Source organism: Hemitrygon akajei, chromosome 12 (genome assembly GCF_048418815.1).
Source record: "Hemitrygon akajei chromosome 12, sHemAka1.3, whole genome shotgun sequence".
NCBI lineage: Eukaryota > Metazoa > Chordata > Chondrichthyes > Myliobatiformes > Dasyatidae > Hemitrygon > Hemitrygon akajei.
In genome coordinates, this window is record NC_133135.1 from 82,000,461 (window position 1) to 82,010,321 (window position 9,861).

Sequence of the window (9,861 nt, forward strand, 5' to 3'; positions counted from 1 at the left end):
AGTTATGTATGAGAAAGATGGTGCATGTCAAAGACTGAAGCAGTTAGACATCAGGAGTGGAAGATAAGAAATGTAAATCCACATTCTACCCATCTGGACAGGAAATCTCCAGTATCAGTGCTGCTTGTAGGAATATTATAACTATATTTAGCTGTCCATTGCTCATTTGATGAGGTTTTGCTTAATACCATTATCTAAAAGGTTTTAGTTCATTCAAACTTGGCAGAATTCAGGAAGGGCATTGAATCATAATTGGCTGCCATTCTACGTGGGAATCCTTTTATAAGCAATAAGGTGTATCATATGTCTACAATTTTTGTAGCAAAGTAATTAAATCAGTCTTCTATTAATGTTCAGTATTTTGTGTGAAGATATACACCTGGGGTAAGCTGCTAATGATATAATTAGGTAGAGAGGGGTTTTTTTGCTCCATGGGAATGCCATCGGAAATAGCAAAATTAGCAACACAAGAAATACAAAGATTGCGTAAATTCATCAAGGTGAATTTGGTGCAAGTTGGAATCCAAAAAAACAAGGAAAAACTGCACTGAGGAGAAAAAGAATAATCTCCGCTTTAAAATTGTTAAATTCAAACCTGAAGAATAGTGTTTCACATTTAATAGTCAATTTTCAGTGCTGGAGAGGTTGTTTCTCAGTAACAGAAGTTTATTACTTTCTTGGACTGGTAGTGTGATCACAAACTCACTTTATGGGGTGTGTTTGGTGAAATGGTATCATCTAATACATTTAAAGTATGATCTATACTGTGGGATACTACTTTCAAAAGTGAATTGCAGAGTGACTAACATGTATAACGACTCTGGATGGCTGAGCTTAACAGCCCATCTCCCTTAAAGTCTGAAGTTGTTAATTACCGTTAGTTTCATTGTTTTTGATAGGGCTATCAGAAGTGAATGCATCTGGCTAAATCTTGCTGTGATATTAGAACCAGTTCTCAAAAGGTCATTTTAACAAAAGGGAAATGAGTCGGTTGAGAACAGGCATAAATATAATGGGCTGAACGGTCCACTTCAAAAATACATATAATTCAAGCTACCTGGCCAATCGCATCATAAAAATTCAGTGCTTGAAAGAAGGACACTCTTCATTTTAGTTTTATAATCATTACAGTAGTGTCCCTTGTGATATGCAGAGGAAACAAAAAAACTGCGTACACTGCCTCAAGCCAACAAGTCCATTATTTAATTCTCTGCCAATGTTAGTAACTAGGCCATGTGCACAGAGGAGGAAGTTCAGCTATTAAGGCCACATTGTCAGATTTGTTTTGATAGTAATCTGGCTAAAACCTTGTCCTGCTGAGGCATCTACATAATGTATTCATTGGGGATAAACTACTCTAAAGCCAACAATGGTGTCCTTGATGTCGTGATTGTCTCACAGCAGACCTGACAAATACAAGTGAACACAATTCAAGTGGATAGGAAATAACTGATGTGTGCTTAGGCAGGCATTCACAATTTTTCCCCTTTTGAGCATTGAGAGGACAGGAAAGAGTGGCTCTTTTGGTGATTTAGTCCATATGACCTGGAATGGTCTTAGTTGATTAAGGGTAGAAGAGGGCAGAGTTTCACTTTTTTCCCTTGTAAACACCACCCTTTCCTTTTCCAGACAAGTGAGGCTGTAGTAATGCCTGGGGTGAAAGGAGGAAGTAAAAAGCTAAGTAGCCTCAATGCTCTAAATAACATCATATAGGGAAGATGTGATAGGGTAGTTGATCTTTTCCTGTTGGTGAATGGTCAAGAGAGAAATTTCTTGTACTTCATATCAGGAGAAAATTTAATCGTTGCTTAATTCTTGATTTGAATTGGTGATTGCCCAAACCTTGCATGGGGCATCTCTTATTGCTCTAATTTTGAATGCAATTGACTGAATGTAATGGAGTTCAATCATTTTTTCTTTAAGTACATTGCTTCCCTCCTCTTTATGCTATTATAGACATGCTGGCTCCAGTGTGGTATGGGGCTGTGCGAGATCTGAGTTCCAATCATATTACTGTAATGCAAGTTTCTTTCTATATGCTACTAAACCTAGAAATGGGCTTTGAGTACTCTTGGTCTAATATTGAAAAACTTGGATCCATGGATAGAACTTGTCTAATCGCAGCACAAAAGCAAAACGCTAAAACTGAATTTAAAAATTGAGCACTATAGGCTCTCAGAAGTTTAACAATATCTGCGCTGCATAAATGTTCTTCATGAGATGTGTCGGATGCCAGAGATGAAAAGCTTGTACTCAAATATCAAGCAAAGGAGACGGATAGATAGACCAGTTGACAAGTGGGTGAAGGGAGGTGGGGAAGTACAAAATGGAAATAAATCTGTAAAATCTAGTGATTTAAAAAAAGTAGCGTACATTGATAGTTGGAAAATTGGGTCATAAATAAATCATGTGATATAAGTTACAAGCTGTTGTTCTGAAATTGTGAAAACAATAGGAAATAATGGAATTACACAGCAGAACAGGTGGCATCCAGATGAAAGGTCATCTACCTGAATCTTCAAGCCTCTACAGATACTGCCAGACCTGCTGAGCATTTCCAAAATGTACCTTTATTTCAGATTCCCAGCAACCAGTTTTCTTTTGCTTTGGCAAAGACACATTGGAGGAGCGAAAGGGAAGCCTTTATCTAGTCTATTCCTGATCTTGTGTCTGCTTGTTGATGTCACCCTACTTCGGCCCATAAGTATTGGCTCTTTACTATTACCCAATGAGCCTAAGAACTATGATCAAGCCAGTGTTCAACCTGATTTACTAGCTTCCCGAGACAACTTGCTTATTGTTTAAAGTTGGGTGCAGTTCTTTTCATATTTCTGTCTTGGTTTGTAAACACAAGAAAGTAACTACTGAAACACAAGTATCTTTGAATTTTGAAATAATGTTTACTGTAACAAAGATAGATTTTTTTTCCTAAATAGCCTAATTGATACCATTTTTTGCATAAATTATCTAATTAATTGGCAGTTACTGAATTCTATTAAAAACCTTTTGGTATAATTATTTTTTGATTTTTGAAACAGTGATTTAATATATTTACATATTCAGTGATATCAAGTGAAGCAGTTTGCCATGAATATGTTAGTTCAATTGGATCCAGTATTTCAACTGATTAGAATAAATATCTTCTCTGCATTTTATTTATACATATCTCTTGTTCATTGTTCATGAATAAACATATTTATGTAATGCATGACGCAAAATGCATAATTGTATTATTGATATGAAGTTTCTCCTCAATAGACCAATGTATTCTTTGATTTATGTTTTTCTTCAAATGGAGAATTCTTTTCTCAGCTATTAAAACTATTATTTTATGTACCATGTAACTAAATTTGTTTTGGTTGATCATGTTTTTCATGTTTCCTCAGCATATTTCAGTTGATTTAAATGCTAATAGGCTCGATCATTTAAAAATGAGTGAAACAGCTGAAATGATTCAGTTCTCAAATGCTTTGAGAATTTGTAGAAGAGATAAAGAAAAGCTGCATTAATATCGTTGTCTTTGTTTCCCAATCAGAATGTAATGACATGCTTTATAGAGAATAAATTACATACAAATCATGATTTTTCATTATCCATAGCAGCTTTATTTTGTGGTATGACAGAGAAAAATGATATACTAAATTTCTCAGAAACCTTAAGCAAAAGCTGTATCAGAACCTTGGTCACAGAACTGCCTGTATAAAGGGATAACCTGCTTCACCCCTCTCCCTCACATCTGAAAAACTGGCTGTTTCATCTATACTCTCTGCAGGGTATATTACTCTAGCTCTATACTCTGTCTTCTCTGCAGGGTCTTAACTTGAAAGGTTGATGATCCTGCTGTTTCCACAGGTGCTGCCCAGCCTGTTAAGTTTCTCCAGCTGTTAGTTTTTTTTTACCCCAAATTCCAGTATCTGAAATTTCTTGATTTCCATTTCATCTTAATTGTATTTCCCTGACTTAATTTCCCTCTTTCATTCATCAACCATAAACCACCTCTACCTATATTAAGAACAATTTAAGGTCAATTTGCCTATCAGTACACCTTTGAGAAGTGGGAGGAAACTGAACCATGTGCTTTCAAGGCGAATGTGAGGATTCACACAGGCAGTGCAGAAGATGGAATCAAGCCCAGATTGCTGGACAGTGTGATTGCAGTATGGCTTGCTATTCTGTGTTTAAAGATTTTTGACTTGGTCCAGGAATGGAGTTTAATTATTACTGTCGTTATGAAGTTAGTCTGTATTAACTCTCAACAAAAACATGTTATTTTTGATATTGCATAGGACAAATTTGATAGGATACCAGATAATCAGTCACCTGAAGTGTCATCAGTTCAATACTGTGCACATAATGCAGCACAGTCTGGATAAATCTGTAGTTTTAATGGTAGAATGCTTTTAATTAAAGGCATCCATTCATGTGTGTGGGAGATTTGATGTGAGGGGAACTGAATAATGTTTTCCATGGCTTTCATTCTAAGGGGATCCTTTTTCATTCACAATAAGTTTGGCAATTTGATATAGCAATTACTTTTGAGATGAAAGCTCATTAATCTGAAACATTAAACGCTTTCGCTCCCTGGGTTCTGCCAGTCTGACTATTTACAGCACTTTCTGTTTGTATTTGATTTTCAGCAGTTACACTACTTTTCTAGTTGATCAGTTTTATTCTTTTGCTCTTTTTCTGTTGACACAAAGGTATAATTTTGGTTAGTTTTTTAAATCTGGTGCAGTCAGAATATCTGAGATTATTTTAGGGGAAGTCCAGTTAATTTTGACTTTGTGACTTAGGATATGTCAATGAATTGTAATCAGATTATTTATATAAAATGAAGCACTGCCTTGCCATGAGTATCATCTTAAGAGTGTTCATCAGTCTCTTTAATGCACAATGTCACAATGCATGTCATCACAAAGAAGGCACGATAGCACCTCGACTTTCTTCGAAGCTTGCATAAATTCGGCATGTCACAGAAAACTTTGACCAACTTCTATTGACGCCCACTAGAAAATCTCCTAACTAGTTGCACCAATGTGTCTTGGTAAAAGTAACCAGGAATTACAGCGTCAAACAGTTTAAATTCAGATATAGTACGTAGAACACAGAACAATACAACACAGGAACAGGACCTTTGTGCTACAATCGTGTGTCAAACTAATTATATTAGTAATCAAATGCCCAACTAAACTAATCCTGTCTCCTTCAAGTTCAATTTATTGTACACATGTATACGGCCAAACAAAACAACGTTCCTTTGGACTAAGGTCCACAACACAGTAGATATAACTCACACACACATCACAAAAAGTAATATTACCAGAAATAAATTACTACCACCAAATAATAAGATGCATTTATAACATTAACTAAAAAGTAAACAGTATAATGTTACTGGTGCTTCGTATGTGATGAGACCTGGGTGGTGGAAGGAAACTCGGGTTTCCATCCTAACAGTTCATGCTGTGGTACCTCTTGCCTGATGGTAGGAGGTCAAAGAGATTGGACGTATGGGAGGGATCATTGACAATGTTAAGAGCTCTACATATGCAGTGCCCCTGAGTACCCATCTCAGATGGGTGGAAGAGAGACCCTGATGATAGTAGGCCTCAATCCTTTGTACTTTCCTGTACTTGCAGACAGATGCTTTGCAATTCCTGTAAGGTATCTGGACACAAGTCCCTACAAAGGATTGCAAGGCTTTCATTTCCTACACACTGTGTCTATACAAGAGCTCTTTGAATGCTCCTTTTGTATTTATCGCTAGGGCCACCGATCCTGGCAGTGCATATTGTCTGTTCCAGTGCAGGATGCAGTTACCTTCGCTGTGTAGAAAACTGAAAAACCTTGTATTAATGTATGGTTGCAGTTTCTCACATCAGCCAGTCATATGATTATCTCAGGCAAATGCCTTTTTCAGATCTTCATCGCTGATAATTATGGAAGTAAAGCTTTCAGAAGAATCAGTGCAGGGGAACTTTTCATCTGATTCAATTCACCATTCACTTTGCCTTCCAATAAACTGGTGTATTTGAGACGTAATTTCATTCAAAACTCCATTCCAATTTTCTCTTTTTTTGTAGTTCAGGTTATCAATAACTTAAGTTTTTGAAAAATGTATAAATGCCGATGATTATACTTGTGAGAAACAAGTTACCTGTGTTTGAAGTATTTCTGCCTTAGCTTCTGCCATATGCCTTGGCTACAAAAGAAATTTGTTTTCTATAATTGTAGGCTCAATAAGGGAGGCATCACATTATTTTGAAATTTAAAAAGCAAATTGAAGTGATATGAAAGCCTACTGATGCTCTTTGTGTATATCTTTTACTTAAATATTGTAACTTGAAGTTTTCATGACTTAGGCAAAGCATATATTGACATTTTGTTCATTTTTGTTTAGGATTAGAAGAATCATGGATTGTATCTGTAACGAGAATGAACAGGAGATTACCCTGGCCGCTGTAGACTCCGACTCGACTGTAGTGTATTATCAGCTGACTAATGGGTTTGTTATACCAGACCCACCAGATGTTATTGAAGACAGCAAACGGTGCAAAAAGAAACGGAAGAAGTTTCAGAGATGACCATTATTCATTTTGTTACATCCCATTCTGATGACTTTTCCCAAAATGCATGCTAAGTATGTGCTATTTATTGATATTCCATATGGAAATATCCACTTCTCCCCTTTCCTGTCATTATCTTTTTGGTCCAGTGAAACTGAACCCATGTTGCATTTCATTTTAATCATTGGCTTTATTCATTGGTTTCAGTCCAAAACAATCACTTAACATAAAATAACATTATTTTAACTTTTTAGGGCTGCATTGACTTTATAAATACTGGAACAATTTATAAATTTTCTAAAGTATATTTTTGTTGTGGTTACTATTTTCCTTTCTATCCATCAGAGATTGGAAGCCATGCTGATCCCTGGCACCTTTCTGACTGAAGTGGGGTTAGAACATGATTTGTGTACATGGAGCTGCTTCATAGGTTAAAGCAAAAATAAAAACCTTGCCAGAAAGTTTGTGGAGATCAGACTGCTTTTGTGGACCTTTTGTTTACCTCTCCACAATTACTGCCTGACTTGAATAATATCTTCAGTATTTCCTGTTTTCATTTCACATTTGCTGCAGTTATGTTGTTTTTGATGGACAAAACCAAATTAGATAAGTATGTGCATCCTGCTTACATGCATGAGTGTTGTTCTTTTGATCTAATGTCCACCCTACATCTTTGAGTCAGACATCTACAAACTTGTTTGAAGAGCAAGGTGTAAATGTATATAAATATTAACAGCTTTAAAAACACCACTCTAGGAAAGATTCATGAGTAAATTATTGACCACCATTAGGAAATGCTAGATTTCATAGTAATAGAGTTGTAATGGTTAAACTTTGAAAGAAAAATAATGAAGTTGTACATCTTTGTGATTGGGTTTGTTGCTATGGAAACATGCTGTCCTCTGTCAGGTATCTGCATATAGGACAAGTGAGGCATGAAATGGTATTTAAAAAGAAAGAATAAAAAATAAAATAATCTAACAGTGAGAAGTCCAAGCTAAAAGTCACATGCTTATGCTTAATACTCACTAAACCATGCCATTGTTTAAATGCCATGCCATGCTATTGGTGTGATAATAAGCTTTTAATGGGAATTTAGTGACCTATAATAACAAAACTGGACTTGTCATTTCTGATATGCTTCATGAGAAGTTGTTCCCATTATGCTGTGTTATGAGTCTGTTCACTAAATTTTTATAGGCATAATGTATCACATCTTGTTACTGACAGTATGATGGCAGTAATCTATGGTGCGTTGTAACCGAGTAGATTACATTAAAATAATTTTTATAGAAAGATGAACTTCTTCTTTGTAAGTTTCTTTACAAAATATTAACCCAAATAGAATCAAGTTTCAAATGAGGGTTCCATTCTCTGCATTTAATGGGTTGGTAATAAAATGACCAGAGATTTTAGTGAGTAAGTAGAGTGAGTAAATCTTCCACAGTCTATTTACTGACTGAAATTGAAGTCTTAACATGGGTTATCTCAAAACCTTCATGTTGACAAAAATAGATTTGATAACTGCAGTTACTGTGTTTGAGGTGCTGTGAATGCACATTGGTATTAAAGCTTTGATTCCTGGGGTTGTGGAATTGAAGAAAGTCAATGAATTTGTGTGCTGTGCTAGAGTCTTATCCCTGTGAACCTTTTACGTGTTTACGAATGGAGCGAATGAATTAGCATGCTAATCCAGAAGGGCATGTCATTTTATAAAGCATCCGTGGATCCTGAGGTGTTTCTAGAAATATTTTAATTACTTGTGGAGAATTTGGACACACTCAAGATGGAGTTAGAAGATCTCATTAATCCCTTCAGAAATCACTTCTGCATTAAAGTTATAATATGCAAGGAAGCCAGCAAGTTTCTTAAAAAACAGATTACCTAAATTGGTTCAAGTCACCAACAATCACAGTTCAGTAACAAAGCTGCTTTTCACAAGCATTCAGGCTGACTCACATATAGGAAGTCATCATTCAGTACATCCTTCCGTGAGTTAATGCTTTTCCACTGTTAGGAGATTTGTGAATTTTGTTTGTACTATAAACACTTACAAAGCACTGAGGCTGGGTGCATGTGTGTTAATTCCTCAACTGTGATAAGACCAGTGAGCTGGAATATAACCAATTACAGAAACTGACCTAACCCAGCACGCCATTTGATATTAGCAAGATTTTAAATAGCACTTTTAAGAAGTTACTGAAAGCAGTTACTGTTTTGTTGAACAAAACTGAATGCTGGAAGTACTGGGCAGTTCAAGCAGCTCCTGTGGATATATGAGGTGGTAGCTGATATTTTGGGTCAAGACCTTGCACTGAGAGAGAAGAAGAAAAATTGCTGAAAAAAGCAGGCAGTCAGAGAGTGGTGGGACACCTACTGATAGATGATAGGTGGAACCCGATGGTGAGGGGTAGGGATTGTGGGCAAATGAGGCCATGGAGTGTGAGGGGAGGAGGAGATGGGAAAGGTGAACAAAGAAAGAAGAAACAAGCAAGAGAAAATTTGCGGATGCTGGAAATCCAAGCAACACACACAAAATGCTGGAGGAACTCAGCAGGTCAGGCAGCATCTATAGAAAAGTCTACAGTCGATGTTTTGGGCCAAAACCCTTAGGCAGACCATACACCCAGCCTCAGAGCTTTGAGAAGGTTTACAGTACAGTACAAATAAAATCGACAGATCTACTAACAGTGGAAAAGCACTAGCTCACAGAAGGATACTGAATGATGACTTCCTATATGTGAGTCAGCCTGAGTGCTTGTGAAAAGCAGCTTTGTTACTGAACTGTGATTGTTGGTGACCTGAACCAATTTAGATGACCTGTTTCCCAAGAAACTTGGTGGTTTTCTTGCATATTATAAGTTTGATGTAGGTGATTTCCGAAGGGATTAATGAATTCTTCTAACTCCTTAGTGTATCCATCCCGAGGAAGAAGAGAACTCGGTGGACAAGTGAGTGTGTGCGAGAACACTTGGTATGGGTTACCTGAAGTTGGAAAATTCAGTGTTCGTACCATTGGGTTGTAAGCTAACCAAACTGAATAGCATAAGATTTGAATTAAGCCTCTCTACAGCAGTAGAGAGGGCCAAGGACAGGCAGTGGTGTGGAAATGGGGTAGAGAGTTAATGTGACACACAACTGGAAGTTCAAGATCACCAGTGTGAATAGAGTTTTGGAAGGTATTTTCTTGAAGCTGTTTTTTCTGTACTTAAATTTGACACCGTTTACTGGTTTTGGGAGGATGCACTCTCTTTATGAGCAGATGGAGCAGCCTTAAGACACACACTCAGTGATT

The 9,861-nt window shown here is 36.7% G+C and overlaps 1 protein-coding gene across 2 annotated transcripts in view; it reads left to right on the forward strand.

Moving 5' to 3' along the window:
* The window catches only part of tsen15 (TSEN15 tRNA splicing endonuclease subunit), a 48,680-nt gene extending 40,818 nt beyond the window's left edge, over positions 1 to 7,862 (forward strand). Inside the window, exons 4-5 of one of the 2 annotated variants that reach the window (XR_012101092.1) lie at positions 6,401 to 6,640; positions 6,912 to 7,862. Coding sequence is in view for 1 of the 2 variants with exons in the window: in XM_073063609.1 (XP_072919710.1) it covers positions 6,401 to 6,584 (184 nt within the window). In the remaining variant the exon portion in view is untranslated. Of the gene's footprint in view, positions 1 to 6,400 lie in introns of both variants that reach the window. The other variant, XM_073063609.1, reaches the window with a different exon arrangement.
* Positions 7,863 to 9,861: the final 1,999 nt, after the last annotated feature.